At 47.3% G+C, this 18,942-nt stretch overlaps 1 protein-coding gene across 5 annotated transcripts in view; it reads left to right on the top strand.

Moving 5' to 3' along the window:
* RNF14 (ring finger protein 14) overlaps window positions 1-18,942 on the top strand; it is a 74,550-nt gene that overhangs the window by 13,766 nt on the left and 41,842 nt on the right. For 4 of the 5 annotated variants that reach the window (XM_040344613.1, XM_040344615.1, XM_040344614.1 and 1 more), the window contains one exon: window positions 2,982-3,133. In XM_040344613.1, coding sequence (XP_040200547.1) covers window positions 2,982-3,133 — 152 coding nt within the window. The other variant, XM_040344617.1, reaches the window with a different exon arrangement.

Raw genomic sequence — 18,942 nt, 5'->3', positions numbered from 1 at the left:
TTAACAGAAACCAGTCGTAAGACCAGCTTCTGTCGAATAGGTAGCTATACACACTGTCTGAATGTTCAGATCATGTGTACCCAAGTTTAGTAGCGCGGTGCTAAAAAGCAAAAAATGGCCTGGTCATGAAGGAAGTAAAACCTACCGGATCAAAGGCGGTTAAGGTAAATTTGGTTGATATTCTGACTTTAGCAAATAGCAGGGTGTTTTCTGGATGACATTAATATACATATAAAGAATTATTTAAAGTTCTAAGGCCTTGAGTGGAGTGAAGCACTTGACGCATGCAAGACTGTATCCCCCAAGCTCTCCGATAGGCTGACCCAGTTATACCTGGTGCACCGGGCATATCTCACCCCCCTAAGAATCGCCCGCTTTCGACAACAGTCTTCTACCTTGTGCACAATGTGCAATCCAACGACAGGAACATTCTTCCATCTACTTTGGGCGTGCCCGGTCCTTCAGGGTCTGTGGAAGCAGATTGTGGACTTCCTCCATGATGACATGGGATCCCCATTGACCCTGGACCCCAAACAATGCTTACTGGGGATATTCCCCGATTCTGAAATAGACAAATTCACTAAAACATTTTTGCATGAAACATTGTTTTCTGCTAGAAAAATTATAGCCAGACAGTGGATGAGACCCACTCCCCCCAGCTTCAATGACTGTAAACTAGATATAAATAACACACTTCCCTACAGAAAGTTAATATACATTAACAGAGGTTGTCCAGATAAGTACAACAAAATTTGGGATAGATGGCTTGAGTCCACAGACATATGCACTGAGGGTCCGTAAACCTATAAATTCTTCTAGCGTACAATCCCATGAATAGTGTAGGTTCATTTATAGTTACTGAGTCCATTGTTCGATCTGAAAAAGTTTTTTGATCTACTGTGCCTATATGTGTATAAGCCATATTTCTTTGTTTTATGCATTTCTCCAGTATTGCCTTGTAACTTGCAGAACTATGTTCCAAATGTAAATTGTTTAATAAAAAACTTTTTTTTAAAAAAAAAAGTTCTAGGGCCTTAACATGTTTTACCTTAATTCCTTGCATTAAGGGAAAAAATGTTTAGGCATCAGGATCCACCCTCACCCCCACCCAGAGGCTGCAAAGCATTTAGAAAGTAGTGGAAAGAGATGGCCAGCATCTCACAACATGAAAGTAGATTTTTTAAGTAAACTTATTATAGATTGTCAAATATAACTATTGTTTTCATTGATATTACCATGCTGATATTGTAACATGGAAGTGTTTGCTGTATGCAACCATAGATTTCCTTTAGGTTCACAAGGGTTAGGGCTGGGGGAAATAAGTTAAAGCGACTCTGTCACCATGGGTCGTCCGCACAGTCACTCCATCACTACAGCACCCAGCATCTTTTCGAAAGAACCATGATGCCCAGCACGGAACACACTATCACACACCCTGAAGTGTCTACTAGCAGTGGCACCCAGGGATGATGAAGATGGCAAATATCTCACTTGTTGCCTGTCTGAGAGGTAAGTATTTATATTATTCTGTTGCAGGGGGCAGCTAGATTAGGGGTTGGGGGGGGGGGGTGGTGTCAGGGCCGGGATCTGAACCTGAGACCTCTACAGTGTCCGAGTGTAGCTCTTCTCGCTGTGCTACCTGAGATGTTAGACAGCTTCATGACTTATCCCTTGGACAACCTTGCCTTGTATCTTGCTACAGGTGAACCTTGAACTCTTTACTCTTCCCATGAACTTCCTGATTTAAGCCATGTCACTGCACCTGCTGTTTGTCAGATTTGTGTGCTCTCTCCAGCTGATATCTTGCTTCTTTGCATACCTGCAGCTGTCCTTATCTTTGTTACCACTCGTTATTGACCCTTGGGTTGCTTGTTGACTATGCTTTCATCTAAACCCACCCAGCTACTACTCGTGACTGTGCTTTTGGCTTGTTCGTCGACTACACTTTTGCTTGTTTCTTATCTGCTTCATTCACTACCTGACCGTGGCTTGCTCTCCTCCTGCCTGAGCAATGCTGAGGGCCACAACCTGGCATTGGCATGCAGCAAAACCCATCAACACCATCAAGAGCTCTGGTGAAGACCGGCTGGTGCTTAGACCTTGCACCCTAGGTGAGCCTCGCTAAGTGAGTCTGTTTGTGTATCAGTCCAGCTGACTACTTGTTAATCTCTCAACAGCTACAGTCACTGGCCTCTGAGCCTGACTCCAGACTGGCAGGGGGTTTGTTATACTGTATGTTATACACATTGCAAGGTTTTTGACAACCTTAATTTCCAGATTTTACCTCCTGCTGCTTGAGAAGAGCACCCGATTTCCCTTGGGTATAAGATAGTGGCAATTATTAAGTGTCACAAAGGCTAAGAAATGTAGGTAGGTACAGCAAAAACTGGATGGATTTCATTCTGTATGTACTCCTCTCTGTTCTACAGAAGCCAGTCTAAAGACCAGCTTCTGTGGAATGGTCATGTTGGAAAACCGGCATTCAATCAGCGCTTGCAGCCCATAGCTGCAGCGCTGATCTGTGTAATCTGACAGGAATGAAGGAGTTTCCACTGCCAGAATATAATAGCATTGTAAGGGAGATCCCTGCATCCACATGCTTGTGTGGATGCAGGGATCTATTATTTTGTTTTCGTTCAGCCTGCTAGTTGTATTAAAAAAAAGCTGCACAAGTACACCCTGGAACATGTGGAAGGAAGTGATTTTGTCTGGCTCATAATGAACAATTGTCAGTCTTCCCTTCCAATACCCATTTATGAGTATATTGATAATTTGGCAGTATATTATCTGCTTTATTATAGACTTGCATTTTTTTTACCTTAGAAACAGTAACCCTTTAATATATTTTTATAGAAATATCTGTATAAATATGTTTCTTAATGACAAGTAAAAGTTATCTTTTCCCACTAGACATATTTACAACCAAACAAGAAAATCCTGCATTTGATAGCTTATAAGGTTATTTGTTTTTTTGCCTTTAGCCAACTCAGCAGCAAACAGCATAGTGGAGAGCTTTGAAGGAACCGTTTTATTTCTACCACCAATTGTTTTGAACTTTGAACTTCCTCCGGGATATCCCTCCACTACCTGCCCCATATTCACACTCAGCTGCAAGTGGCTTTCATCAAAACAGGTAACACATTTACTTTTATTTACTTTTTGCAAAATCAGACATTATGAGTAGGGATGACCCCCCGATTCAGTCCGCAGCAGAACATGCGAACAGGAAAAAAAAAATATTCACACTCAGCTGCAAGTGGCTTTCATCAAAACGGGTAACACATTTACTTTTATTTACTTTTAGCAAAATCAGACATTATGAGTAGGGATGACCCCCCGATTCAGTCTGCAGCAGAACATGCGAACAGGAAAAAAAAAAATCCGAACACGCGAACACCGTTTAAAGTCTATGGGACACGAACGTGAAAAATCAAAAGTGCTCATTTTAAAGGCTTATATGCAAGTTATTCTCATAAAAAGTGTTTGGGGGCCTGGGTCCTGCCCCAGGGGACATGTATCAATTAAAAAAAAAGTTTTAAAAAATGCAGTTTTTTCGAGAGCAGTGATTTTAATAATGCTTAAAGTGAAATATTTTTTAAAATGTTGTACCTGGGGGGTGTCTATAGCATGCTTGTAATACAAAATGACATGTCTAAAGAAAAAAAAGTCATTTAACCACTTGACCACTGGGCACTTAAACCCCCTTCCTAACCAATTTTCAGCTTTCGGTGCTCTCACAATTTGAATGACAATTACTCAGTCATACAACATTGTACCCATTTGAAATTTTTGTCCTTTTTTTCATACAAATAGAGCTTTCTTTTGGTGGTATTAGATCACCTCTGGGTTTTTTATTTTTTGCGCTATAAAAGAAAAACGACAGAAAATTCTGTAAAAATAAATAAATAAAAACTTGTTTCTGTCATATTCGCAGGTTATTTCTCACACATAGCATATTCATACCACGAATGACACCCCAAAACACATTCTCCTATTCCTCCCGAGTATGGCGATACCCCAAGTGTGCGACTTTTACACGGCGTGGCCACATACAGAGGCCCAACATGCAGGGAGCACCATCAGGCGTTCTGGAGCACCCAGGCCAATTCTGACATTTCTCTCCTACATGGAAAAAATCACCATTTATTTGCTAGAAAATTACATAGAACCCCAAAACATTATATATGCAGAGTATTGGGGTATTGCGGAGTATTGGGGTATTGCGGAGTATTGGGGTATTGCGGAGTATTGGGGTATTGCGGAGTATTGGGGTATTGCGGAGTATTGGGGTATTGCGGAGTATTGGGGTATTGCGGAGTATTGGGGTATTGCGGAGTATTGGGGTATTGCGGAGTATTGGGGTATTGCGGAGTATTGGGGTATTGCGGAGTATTGGGGTATTGCGGAGTATTGGGGTATTGCAGAGTATTTGGGTATTGCAGAGTATTTGGGTATTGCAGAGTATTGGGGTATTGCGGTGTATTGGGGGCATTGCAGAGTATTTGGGTATTGCAGAGTATCGCGCAGGGTATTGGGGTATTGCAGAGTATTGGGGTATTGCAGAGTATTGCGCAGGGTATTGCAGAGTATTGGGGTATTGCAGAGTATTGGGGTATTGCAGAGTATTGGGGTATTGCAGAGTATTGGGGTATTGCAGAGTATTGGGGTATTGCAGAGTATTGGGGTATTGCAGAGTATTGGGGTATTGCAGAGTATTGGGGTATTGCAGAGTATTGGGGTATTGCAGAGTATTGGGGTATTGCAGAGTATTGGGGTATTGCAGAGTATTGGGGTATTGCAGAGTATTGGGGTATTGCAGAGTATTGGGGTATTGCAGAGTATTGGGGTATTGCAGAGTATTGGGGTATTGCAGAGTATTGGGGTATTGCAGAGTATCGAGGTATTGCGGGGTATGGCAGAGTATGGGGTATGGCAGGCAGAGTATGGGGTATGGCAGGCAGAGTATTGGGGTATTGCAGAGTATCGGGGTATTGCAGAGTATCGAGGTATGGCAGAGTATGGGGTATGGCAGACAGAGTATGGGGTATGGCAGGCAGAGTATGGGGTATGGCAGGCAGAGTATGGGGTATGGCAGGCAGAGTATTGGGGGTATGGCAGGCAGAGTATTGGGGGTATGGCAGGCAGAGTATTGGGGGTATTGCAGGCAGAGTATTGGGGGTATTGCAGGCAGAGTATTGGGGGTATTGCAGGCAGAGTATTGGGGGTATTGCAGGTAGAGTATGGGTTATTGCAGAGTATTGCGCAGGGAAGGATGGCTGGATCTGTGACTGCAGTTGTCACAGATCCAGCCACAGCACTGCTGACACCCGCTCCCCCCCCCCTCTCTGTACCGAACGGTACAGAGAGGAGAGGGAGGAACCGGCGTCATCAAATGACGCCGGTTTGTTTACAAGTGATCGCTCCGTCATTTGACGGAGCGATCACGTGGTAAACGGCCGCGATCAGCGGCAATTTACCGTCATCCGTGATGCGCCGGGTCTTCTAGACCCGGCGAGCACGGACACTTCCGCGAGCGCGCCCCAGGGGACGCGCAAACGCGGAAGTGCACGAGGACGTCCCAGGGACGTCCTGTCAGAATAACTCGACCGCGCTGTAGCAGTATTTTTGCTATAGCGCGGTCGGCAAGTGGTTAAAACTACTTTCCCCTATAATGAATTGTCGGGTCCTGGCAATACAGATAAAAGTCATTGAAAAAAAACGGCATGAGTCCCGCCCCCCCCCAGTCCATTACCAGGCCCTTTGGGTCTGGTATGAATATTTAGGGGAACCCCTTGCGCCCACACACAGACCCCAAAGCATCCTCCCCATGTTGAGGGCATGTGGCCTGGTACGGTTTAGGAGGGGGGGCGCTCTCTCTCATTATAGCCGTGAGTACTTTTAAATTACTCTTTCTCTTTTGTCCATTGATGGACACAGCTTCCTTATATTCTTGACTGTAGGGTTATGTTCCATCTTTCAGGAGAGGACTAGGCAGACATGTTAATGGTTAAAACATGTAATCTTTAGCAAAGCTGGACAACCCTGCCCAGGGGGCGGTCCCTCTGGTCATAACCCCTCTCACTGCATTGAGCAGCTCAGTTTTTTTCTGCCTAGTAGAGGAGAAGGACCCTTTGGGCCCATGGTCCTCCAGAATTTTTATTTTTTGATCCTGAGATCTTCTATCAACTGCCGGCTGGGTGACAGGCTGGATAATATAGATCCTGGTAGTCTCCCCAGTCCGGCCATCGAGCGACAGCAGGACTTAACCACGCGCTGGGCCGGCTACGACATACCCCATTTTACTCCAGGGGTGGCCGGTGACTGTCTGAGTCACAGCGAGCCGTGGCCCACAGCTACTCCGTACTGCTCGGAAGTGGGTCTGTCAGGAACGCACCAGCAGTCCTCGCAGGTACGGGTAAGTACTTTTCCTCCTGTCTTGGCAGGATGGATCAGCTGGGTTTTCCTAGGGGGGTCTATTAGAAGTATACTATTGTGCTTGACTGTAGTCCCTGAGACTGTCACAGAACGGTTAAGCATTGCGTCAGAAGCTGGCGCTGGCGTTTCCCAGACATTCTGGTGGTAGCAACCGGTGCCCCTGCGGTTCCTGTGGACGCTTTGTCGGCGGTCCTGGAATCATTTGTTGCCAGGGTGGAAGCTGTGTGTGGGCGCAAGGGGGGTAAAAAAACGCCCCCTCCCCCCACCTTCTTCTGGGGATAGTTCTGACTCAGACCCGGGCCTGGCTGTGCCCCAAGGCCCAGGTTCTGAGGTATCAGAGGATGCGGACCGGGACCATTCGGACAGGGAGGGGGACTCCACGTCCAGGTCAGCGCAGGACAAGGCACTTGTTGGAGCACTTATCACCGCAGTGCGGGACACTCTTAAACTGGAGGATGCGGCTGGGGCATCTGCTGAGGTGTCAGTCCCTTTTGGGTCCCATAAGCCGACCCGCACTGCTAAGGTGTTTCCTTATGTGAATTATTTTGATAAGTTCATAGAAGAGGAATTGGAGCGACCGCAGAGGACCTTTTCGGTCCCTGAGCGCATGGCGGTGCATTACCCTTTTGAGGAAAGCCTGTTGAAAAAATGGGCATCTCCTCTGGTCGTGGACCCCCCCGGTGTCTAGGTTAAACAAAGTAACCACAATTCCAGAAGAGGGGACCCCTGCATTTAAGGACCCTGCTAATAGGAGGTCTGAGGCACTGGGTCGGTCCATGTTTACCATGCTGGGATCAGCATTGCGGCCCATTTTGGCCACGGCAAATGAATGGGCAAAGTTATTGCAGCAAGAATTGGAGGAGCATGGGGGGGGGACCTCTTTGCGAGTTTGCAGCTTGGTGGACCTCCCTGCTCTCTGACCAGTGGGTTTGCGAAGTGGTTTTATCAGGGTACAAGATAGTTTCTCTCTTGTTCACCGAACAGATTCTTTCCCTCAAACCTTACTCTTCTTCCGGCTCGTCGGGACGCCCTAAGAGGGGCCGTACAAGACTTGCTGAAGTGCGGGGTAATCATACCTGTGCCGCTGCAGGAAAGGTTTCAGGGTTTCTATTCGAATCTGTTTGTGGTCCCGAAGAAGGACGGAGTCTGTCCAATCCTGGACCTCAAGGCTCTGAATACCTTTGTAAAGGTTCGGAAGTTCAGGATGGAATCGGTTCGCTCTGTGGTCGCAGCACTCCATCCGGGGGATTTTCTGGCGTCCTTGGACATCAAGGACGCGTACTTGCATGTCCCCGTTTTCATCAGGCACCAGAGGTTCCTGCGCTTTGCAGTGGGGGAAGACCACTATCAATTTGTGGCTCTCCCCTTTGGCCTGGCGTCGGCGCCAAGAGTTTTCACCAAGGTGCTTGCCCCGATTCTGGCCTTGCTGAGACGGCGAGGAATTGTCATCGTTGGTTACTTGGACGATCTGCTTCTGAGAGCTGCTTCAAGCGCAGAATTAGAGGTGGATGTGTGACTGACAGTCAGACCCTCCGAAAATTTGGCTGGGTGCTAAACCTCCAGAAGTCGGTAAGAGTACTGACTCAGCGCCTAGAATATCTGGGTTTAATTCTAGACTCCTCAAAGGCGAGGGTTTTTCTCCCTTTGGAAAAGTTGCAGACTCTTATGCTGTGTACACACAATCATTTTTCAGCATGGAAAAAAAAAACGTTGTTTCTCTTCCGTTCATGGACGGACACAGCAGCATTGACCTTAGGGTTATATACTAGGCAGAAAAAACAGCACTTTAAGTGTTGAAAAATATAAACATATGCGCTAAAAACAACTAATTTATGTGATACCTTACTAAGATCAATCCAATTGTGATAATAATTCAAAACCCTGAATAGGGGATTAGTCGTGTTGCCACAGTGGGGTGAAGCACACAAAATATATATAGATGAGAAAAAAAAAAAAAAAAAAATTAGTGTATAGAAATTAATTAATAAATTAATACAGAGCTAATTAATTCAGAGCATCAAATAGTACTTGTGACGAGATCCTTCCTCGCCCAGGTCCTGCTCTCCCGACACTCCTCTGATACCAGTGAGTCCGCTTGCAGATTGCAACGTCTGATGGTCCAGTCATCCAAGGTTCCGGGATCCGAATTACAGCTATGTGCCATTCGGACCCATTAAGAACAAACACCAGGCAGGCTGTATGTAAGTTCCAACAGGACTCTTTATTTCAAGTACACAGCACACTTTTATACAGAATTTTGGAACATCCCACTCCCAACAACCGCTTTCCTATTGGTCAATTGTAAAGTATATCCAGTCTTCACTCAGGTCCCCCTTGACCATGCAAATGAGGACTTGAAATTGTCAACAGGGATTGGTCCAATAGCTTGGATAGAAAGACTTGTGTATTGAGACAGAAGCCCCAGGGGGTAATCAATGTACACAATAACCTGGTTCCAGCTAGACGGCCTGACTCCGACACCCGCTCTTAACCTGCAGAACACAATAAAAGGTATTTCGCAAGCTGGTTCCACTTAGCATTTCAAAAGCCTTGCATTGAATGTCCCTCTCCTGTGTAACATATGTCAAGTAGAAACACTTTAATATCTCAAGGTCCATGACATTACTTCCCCTGGGAACCAGTCCAACAGCCGCAGTGGGACCCAAACGGGTCAACTCGAGGATGTTGGAAAAGTAGTCTTAAAGTTCCAGGACTGTGCTGGGATGACCCATCTGCCTTCCTGTTTTGAGGTCCTGGCCCATAATCGGACGGCAAGAGGCTCACATTCAGTCCTCTCCAAAAGCCCCTGTCCCGGCTAGGTCTGTCACACATCTCCCCCTTTGGCAGGAGACTAACACTGGGAGAGACCCCAATTTCGGTACCCACCCAGTACCCCAGATACCTTGTCCCAAAGAGAGCATTACTCACCCAGCCAATCTCTGCCTCTCTCAGAGAACACGCCTGCCGCTGGGGAGAGGCCTGGACTGGCCCTTCTCCCTGGAGTCCTTTCAGCCGCTGGAGAGAAGACAGGGTGGCTGGGCTCAGTTCATCATGCCATTGGGAATCTGGGCCAACTGGCCACCATTCCTGGGGTATACCAGTGGAGACTGCAGTCCCATCCACTGATGCTAGGTAAAAATCCCCCGGTGCTTGCAAAGCAAAGCCGACATCCTCCTGTCTCAGTGCCGCACCATTTTCTGGGGTTGTGTCTGTGGAGATCGGAGTCCCATCCACTACCACAGGAACCCCCTCTTCTGTTAGTTGAGAGCAGAGGCCCGGGGCACTCTGCTCTGTTGCCAGCTCTTCCGCTGGGTTGCTGTGAGTGGGGACCACAGTCCCATCCACCGATATCCGCTCAAGCTGTAGTTGTGTGCAGCAGCCAGTAGCATCCTGCCCTGCTGCCAGTGATTCAGCTGGGAGTAACAGCTTTACTACCTCAGCTTGTTGCTGGGGAGGGGGGCCAACCGCCCCGGCTCCCTGGAACTCCACAGTTGGTCCCAGTGCTGGGCAGAGATGGCTAGCATTCTGCCCTGTTGCCAGCACTTCTGCTGGGGGTGCATAATCCATAACATCCTCTGAACAGTCCATACATTCTGTAATCTGTGGCTGGGGAGTGATTGCCATCTTCTCACCCTGAGCCTCCGGAACTGCCACGGGGGTGGGGCAGAGGTCTTGATCCCTCTGTCCTGTGACCAGCGCTTCAGCTGGGGAAGTTCCTTGTAACTCCACAAATACTGCCCTTGGTGCTGGGCAGAGCACAGTGAAGTTTGGCCCTGATACCAGCTCTTCTGCTGGAGGCTCCCCAGGTTGTTCTTCCTCAGCAGAAAAGTCTATCAAATCCCCTGTCTCTACAACTGGTGTCTGGGGATAGAGGTTCACCATCTCCTGTCCATGGAACCCAGAAGATGCTATGGGTACTGAGCAGAGGTTAGCAGAGCTCGGCCGTGCGGTCAGCACTTCAGCTTTGGGAATGGCAAGCTCCCGATTTTCCACTGCTGATTCATCAGCCAGGATTTCATCACTGTCAGCTGATATTTCCTCATAGTCCCAGGTAAAGGGAACCTCACCCTGCTGCTGAGCGGAGTCTAGCAGCTGTTTGTAGGTGATTTCCAGTTCCCATTCTTGAGCGGCCAGGAATTCCAAATCTTCCTGTAACCAGTGCACTTCCGGGACATTCAGTCTTCGCTCTCTGTGCTCCATTATTTCCTCCCAACGCCACTCCCGATCGCTCCCAAAGTTGGGATCCCTGGACATCCTCCAATACAACAATCCCAGGCCATCATAGTCAAAGCCTTCCGTGGGGCTGTCATCCGCTGACCACGGGCACTCTTGGACTACATACCCCTGGAGGGCTCTGTAGCTCTCGTCCAACCGCATCTCTTCCCGGATCAGCCTGCTTAACTCTGCTGTCCACTCCTGCTTTGGTTGTTCCCCCAATAACAGCATCCGTACTTCATACTGTGACCAGTACCTTACATGGATGGAGGGGAGAGCTTTTCCCTGGTGTCGCTGCTCGCGGGCTAGCGCTTCTTTCCAGAGTTCGCAGCGGATCGAATCAGACCATCCAAGCAGGACCTCCTCTGATACTGGTCCTCTGCGCTGTATCTGCTTCTCTCGCAACCTCCTTCTGAATTCCTCTTCCATGGTTACTGATATCTGTACCTCTCCTCTTCTTTCATTTGGTGCTGCTTCTTTAGGCGTTGTCACCGATCGCCGTATTTCTGCAATTCTCAGCTCCTGTTGCCGCTCTCGTTCTCTCTGTTGTCGCTCTCGTTCTCTCTCATCCTGCCGCTGGAGGTCTCTAATGGTATTCTGTATGGCGGTCTCTGATGGGTTCGCACCATATAATGCCAACCGCTGTTGAACTCGCTGCTGGAACAAGTCTTCAACTGACCGGGGTCCTGCATCACCATCCCTCTGATCCATCTCGGCTAGCGCAATGATCAGGGTGGCCTTGTTCTTCCCACCGGTCCCTCCACGGCTCTCAAGCAAGTCTTTTAGCATGGTTCTCCTCCAGGCTGCATAGCTGGTCATTCATGGTGGTGGTTTGGAGTTGTCCCAGTAACTGGAGAGCAAATCCCACCGCTGCCAACCAATGTGACGAGATCCTTCCTCGCCCAGGTCCTGCTCTCCCGACACTCCTCTGATACCAGTGAGTCCGCTTGCAGATTGCAACGTCTGATGGTCCAGTCATCCAAGGTTCCGGGATCCGAATTACAGCTATGTGCCATTCGGACCCATTAAGAACAAACACCAGGCAGGCTGTATGTAAGTTCCAACAGGACTCTTTATTTCAAGTACACAGCACACTTTTATACAGAATTTTGGAACATCCCACTCCCAACAACCGCTTTCCTATTGGTCAATTGTAAAGTATATCCAGTCTTCACTCAGGTCCCCCTTGACCATGCAAATGAGGACTTGAAATTGTCAACAGGGATTGGTCCAATAGCTTGGATAGAAAGACTTGTGTATTGAGACAGAAGCCCCAGGGGGTAATCAATGTACACAATAACCTGGTTCCAGCTAGACGGCCTGACTCCGACACCCGCTCTTAACCTGCAGAACACAATAAAAGGTATTTCGCAAGCTGGTTCCACTTAGCATTTCAAAAGCCTTGCATTGAATGTCCCTCTCCTGTGTAACATATGTCAAGTAGAAACACTTTAATATCTCAAGGTCCATGACAGTACTCAATCTCAGAATACCGTCCCTGTAGAGTAGATGGTAAAATAGGGTTAAACAATGTTGATTAGCAGCAGCGTGAGAGTGTCACTGGATACAACAGCTCTGTGAAACAGGTATCTTATACTCAGCTTCAAATCACTTCAGTAGCTCCAACGACACAGCCTTGGTCATTAGCGATGGTGCAAAAAACAGGCTTCAGCCCCCCTCTTCAATACACCACAACAGGTGTGGGACATGTAAGAAAAAGGGAAACACAATAGTGTAATACAGCCAGACACGACAATACCGCTGCCAATGCTATGCGCCGATCCACTCACGCTCTCCCCTTCTTTGAATCAAGCCACTCAGTAACGAAAAGTGTAGAGGTCCTCACTCGGGAACTTCCGACAGATCTCGTACAGCAGACTCCTCCCCCACGCGTTGCGTCACTTGCCACGTGACTTAATCATGGGTAATGTCCATAGAGCAATGCCGGCCAAACTTATAGTGCTCAGGACGGACATGTGACAGGGAGCAAGCGAATCGGGGAGAGCACACTAACATGTTACATCATTGCGGCATCGAAACCAAAGTGGATTTGATACAATACATTAACCAACTTTAATGAAACAATCTTTACGATAAAAAACATCCACAGTATTATTAAAAATTATTAAAAATTAGAGATTGACATCACTGAGCAAAAACATAAAAGTGTGAATTAGCATACACTTATGGCCACTCCCTCTGGTGGTTAAAAGGGATAATCCTACTTTGCATACACAAAGGCTAGAACCAACCACAGGCCATTGTAATAACAAGTAGAGATTATACACATTAAAATGATAAAATCGAGTTAATAGTGAAAATATATATATACACAATATATCCATATACATATCCCATATACTATATTAGTTAAAATTTAAAATTAGATTGTATAAAAATACTATAGAAATATTATATATAAAATCAAATCAATTGATACCCATGAGTCCAGTGGCTCGCAGATAATGATAGAACCTGACAAAAAAATATATATTGTATCAAAAATCTGAAATAAAGCAATTGAGGTCAAAATCGATATTTAAGCCATTGGGCGATAAAGACTTGATCTCAAAAATCCAACGGGATTCAGATTTGCTGAGTTCCCTCACTTTATGGCTTCCTCGCCAATGTGGGTTATATTTTTGTATAGCCCAAAATTTCATCCCCTTGGGGTTTTTTTGATGACAGACTTCAAAGTGCCGTGACACACTATGTTTTGGAAAGCCATTTAATATATTTTGGACATGCTCCCTCATTCGTTTCCACATAGGTCGCTTGGTGCGCCCTACATATTGTAGGGAGCATGGGCATTCCAAAACATAAACGACCCCCTCCGTTCGGCACGTAATGAGGTCATCGATTTTATATTCTTTTTTGGTCACATTTGAAATAAACTTCGAGCATTTCTGGCCCATATAGTTGGTGTTTTTACAAGCAAAGCACCTTTTACAGGGGAAAAAACCTTTTCCCTGAAAAAATTTCAGATTATTCCCCTTTTGAGGGGGGTCAGGGACGTTTTTGGCCACCAGGTCCCTTAGTGTGGGTGCCCTTCTATACACCACCCTGGGGTACTTAGGGAGAGTCCCCTGTAGTTGGCGATCCGCCTGAAGGATTGGCCAATATTTCTTAAATATAGCCTCTACTCTCTTGTGCTGTGCTGAGAAATTTAAAATTATAGGTACCCCATTTGTTGAAGTCGTTCCTCTTTGTTTATCCTTAGTTAGTGTGTTTCTAGGGATTTCGTACACTTTCTTAATATTGTCCTGGATGAACTGGCTATTATAGCCTTTATTTACAAATTTAGTTCCAATTTCATTTGCTTGCTTGAGGTACTCTTCTGGATCAGTGCAATTTCTCCTTATCCGCATCATTTGGCCCTTGGGGATATTTATTAACCATGGCTCGAAATGGCAGCTGTCAACTGGGATGTAGCTGTTTCTATCCACAGGTTTGAAGAACGTTTTGGTCATGATATGTTGGTTTTCCAAAACAATTTCTAGATCCAAAAATTGAATTGTTTTCTCACTTATCGTGTATGTTAGCTTGATGCTTCATCTCCATCCCAGATAAGTACACAGTCATCAATGAAACGCCTGTAGAGTACTAACTGCGTTGGTTGGTTTTCATAAACTGCAGTTTCCTCCCACTCTGCCATAAAGGTGTTTGCTACACTGGGCGCATATTTAGCGCCCATCCCAATTCCGTTTAACTGCCTATAGAATTCAGATTGGTGCCAGAAATAGTTGTGTTGCAAACCATATGCTAGGCATCTGAGAACAAATCTCTGTTGTTTTGGTACTAGGTTGCCAAACGTGTTCATTGCCCATTTCGTGGCTCCAATAGCTTGCTCATGGTTAATGTTTGTATACAGTGAGGCTACGTCAGCTGTTGCTAACAAATATTTTTTGCTTGGATCCAACACTGTATTCTCCAGTATCTGGATAAGATGTTTTGTATCTCTCAGAAACGCTTTTGTATGTGGTACCAGAGGTTGTATGTACTTATCCACATATTGGCCTATCCGTGAGTTTATTGATTGGATGCCATTAATAATGGGCCTTCCAGGTGGCTTCACGGGGTCCTTATGGACCTTAGGCACCGTGTAAATAATAGGGATGCGGCACTGATCCGGGTTAAGGTATTTAGCCTCCCTTTTCGAGAGTACCCCTTTTTCCCTCCCCTTTTGGATTAGGGCGGAGAGTTCATCCTTGTAGATAGACGTTGGGTTCAGCCCAAGCTTAATATAAGTATTGGAATCTTTTAGTTGATTACCCAACTCTTCATAGTAGTAATCTTTTGAGAGGACCACTATGGCTCCCCCCTTGTCTGCTGGTCGGATTATTACTTCTTTATTAGCCTCCAGTTCTTTCAGACCTTGGTGGATGGTTCTGGGGTCCGGTAGTTTTTTAACTTTTAAATTCTCTAAGTCCTTAGTGACCATTTTAGTGAATACTTCCACATGATGGTTGTTGTGGAGTTTGGGGTTGAAAAGAGATCTATTTCTTAGTTTACTATGTTGGACTCTTCCTGGTAACATTGGTTCTACCTCAGTTGTCACTGGTTGGTTCAACATGTATTTTTTTATATTCAGTCTTCTTGTAAATTTATGTATATCAACATACACATCGAATTTGTTCAGGTTCCTTTTTGGTGCAAATTTCAGGCCCTTATCGAGAGTAATTAATTCATTTCGAGTCAGATCAGTGCCACTTAAATTAATAATGCCCTCTCCTAGTACATTTTTCTTCTTTTGGGCCCTTTGTCCTCCTCGACATCCTCTCTTTGGTCTGGGCTTCGGATTTGGTGAGATTCCTGTAATCTGGGTGGGGATCTGACATCCCGGCGATAATCTAAAAAAGACCTGGAATTAGATTCTTCAATGTAATTCGCCAGAGGCTCATATTTGTTATGAGTATAGGCCGGACTTCTTCTGTTATCGTGTGGGTAGTGGTCACGATTACTTGGGCCACTTGATTGGTTCCCCTGTGGTTGGTTAACTCGATTTTGATACTGGGATTGATAGAGATCCCTAGGGTCTCTTCTATCCTGATGATCCTGCTGGTATGTTTGCCCATATCCCCCTTGATTAGTTGGTTGGTGATGGGGTTTGTGATTGTTTTTATTATTTTTCCATGCTGGTTTTCTTGGTGATTTAGACCGAGGTTTCTTATTATTTTTCCACCAATTTTGTGGGGTTCTTGGTTCATTATATTCACCTCTGGACAGTCTTGGGTGTTCATATGTATCATTATTGGGATGTCTCAAATGGGCATCACCGTATGATCTACTTGTTCCAGGTGAACAATGTCTTGGTTCCCTGGGCGGGGTAATGATCCGAACTTCCCTCTCTGGGGATGATGCCACTGAGGCCCTCCTACCTTCCTTTAGTTTTAATTGCCACTTAAAAGTTTGATGCAAACGGTAATCGTTAGTGTCCCTCCAGTATTTCCGTTTCTTCCTCTGTTTGATATCTATGTCCTTTTGGTCCAGCACTTTATTTAATTGGCCAGTGAGCGTTACAAATTAAGTGTTAACACTTCTCTCAGTACAGCACCTCCCAGGGGGCGTGTCCCCCGGGTACATGCTCTAGAGATTTTTTGAGATTTTTCGCCTTTATTTGATTTTTTTTCCTGCATTTTTGGATCCTGGGATCTACTATCAACTGCCGACTGAGTGACAGGCTGTAACTTGATCCTTGTAGTCCCCCCATGTTCGGCCATCGAGCGTGTGCCGGCCTTTAGCTAGGCCATCCAGGACATGCCCTGTTGCTCCAGGGGCGGCCGGTGAGCTACATGCTACAGGGCACACATATGACCGGTCTCTATGGCTGTGTCACAGTGTGCCGGGCCGACAGCCATGCCGTATCTACCTGCGGACGTTGGGTCTGTCTGGAATGCCTCCAGCCGGTGGTCGCAGGATGGGTAAGTAGTATCCCCTTGCCTCGGCAGGGTGGTTCGGCTGGTGCATTCCTGGGGAGGTCGACTGAGGGTCCGCCCTGCTTTCCTCTCTCCCTCCTTCCCTGTTCTGGGTGGCGGCTGTGAGGTGGGGGTCCACCTGGGGGGGGGCTCTGTTACTGCCGGGGGGCTGTGCTGCTGTGGGGTGCTGTTGTTTTTTATTGTACTTATGTGCTGTGTATGCTGGACAGTGTTTGCTGTGTGTTACTGAGTGTTTTAAACACGTGTACGGCCGCCATTTTACCGGTGACACGGTTCTATATGTCGGCGGCCATTTTCTTGTAGCCCACATGCTGTTTTTTCTGCATGTCGGCGGCCATCTTGGAAAAGTCTTGGCCTCTAGTGTCTGGAATAACGGCGCCAAGCTGCAGCATTCTTCCTGAGGGACGGCACAGCACGGACAGCGCTCTCAGCTCTGCACAGTAGTAAAGCCTGTTTCTGGGTGGTGAGTTCCCTGGGGGGGTCCCCTGCTCTCTGTGACAGCTGGGAGGGTGGCCTGTGGGTCCCGTTTTCTGCAGTACTAAGGCGGCATATATAGGTGGGTCAGCATGGAGTCTGAACCATAGGCTTCTACCCCAACCATGCCAGAGTTAACCCTTAGTGCCCCTGTTCCTGCGACCTCGGTGGATGCTATGGCAGCAGTCCTTAAGGCGTTTGTTGCCAGGATTGAAGCGGCAAGTGGGCAGAAGGGGGGTAAAAAGCGCCCCCTCCCTGCTTCTGGGGATGTCTCTGGCTCTGCTTCTGTTATGTCGGATGATGCACACTTAGCCCACACGGACAGTGAGGATGACTCTGCTTCAGGGTCAAAGCATGATAAGGAATTTGTTGGAGCTCTTATCACTGCGGTGCGGGACACTCAAAAACTTGAGGATTTGGCGGAGGCATCAGACATGCCGGTTCCTTTTGTGTTCCGCAAGCCACCCCGCACCGCAAAAGTGTTTCCTTGTGTTCCATATCTGGACAAACTGCTATACAAGGAATGGGAACGGCCACAGAAGGTTTTTGCAGTACCAAAATACTTTGCGGTCCGTTACCCACTTTTATAGGAAATCCTCCTCAAAAGGGTATCTCCTCCGTCAGTGGAACCTCCGGTGTCCAGGCTAAACAAGGCCACCACGTTGCCTGTGGAAGGGGCTCCCGCATTTAAGGACCCCGCAGATAGGAGAGCTGAGGCTGTGGCCCGCTCCATATTCACAGTGGTGGGGTTGGCGGTGAGACCGGTTTTGGCCGGGGCTCTGGTGTCGCAGACACTTACCGAACGGACTAAGTCCCTGGTGCAGGAGCTGGAGGCGCAGAATACTTCTGAGCTCTGTGTAGACCTGGCCGACCAGTTGGTGCAAGGCCTAAAATTTGTCTGTGAGTCAGCCCTGGATACGTTCCCCTTGCTCTCCAGGGCCTCCGCCTACGCTGTGGTACTACGCCGCCTTGTGTGGCTAAAGTGTTGGTCTGCGGACCAGTCCTCTAAGAAGGCCCTGGTGCACTTGCCCTTTAAGGGTGAACGGCAGGAAAACGTTTCCAGGGTGCTAAGGCGTCTACTGAAGGGCAAAAGTGCCCCCGGGTACCGCAAGCCCAACAAGCCTGCGGATAAGCCTGCCTCTGCATGAAGGTCTGCCCCGCCCACATCTCGGGTGGGGGGCCGGCTTCGCGAATTCGCGGCTCGGTGGAGGTCTCTTCTTTCCGACCGTTGGGTTTGCGAAGTAGTTTCTCTCTTGTCCACCAAACAGTTTTTTTCCCCTCCAACCTCCGGCTTCCTCCGGATCGCCTGAAGTATCTGTCAGGGGCTGTCCAGGATCTGCTGGTCAGGGGAGTGATTGTGCCGGTTCCCTCGATGGAACGGTTTCAGGGGTTTTACTCCAATCTGTAGTCCCCAAGAAGGATGGGGTCCGTCCAATCCTGGACCTCAAGGCCCTCAATTGCTTTGTCAAAGTGGAAAAATTCAGAATGGAGTCGATTCGCTCAGTAATAGCAGCGCTCCATCAGGGGGATTTTCTAGCATCCTTGGATATCAAGGACGCGTACCTGCATATCCCAATATGTGCAAAACACCAGAGGTTTCTGCGCTTTGCGGTCGGGGAGGACCACTTTCAATTTGTGGCCCTCCCGTTTCGGCCTGGCCTCAGCACCGCGGGTTTTCACCAAGGTCCTCGCCCCGATTCTGGCCCTGCGGGATCGCTATCGTGGGATACCTGGACGACCTTCTTCTGAGAGCTTCCTCAAGCTCAGAGTTAGAAGAGGACGTGTCTATCACCTGTCAGACCCTCCGAGAATTCGGTTGGCTGCTGAATATCCAGAAGTCAGTACTGGTACCGTCTCAGCGGTTGGAATATCTGGGGTTGGT

The sequence above is a fragment of the Rana temporaria genome, chromosome 3, assembly GCF_905171775.1.
Source record: "Rana temporaria chromosome 3, aRanTem1.1, whole genome shotgun sequence".
In the NCBI taxonomy this organism is placed as follows: domain Eukaryota; kingdom Metazoa; phylum Chordata; class Amphibia; order Anura; family Ranidae; genus Rana; species Rana temporaria.
This window is presented reverse-complemented; position numbering and strand designations above follow the sequence as displayed.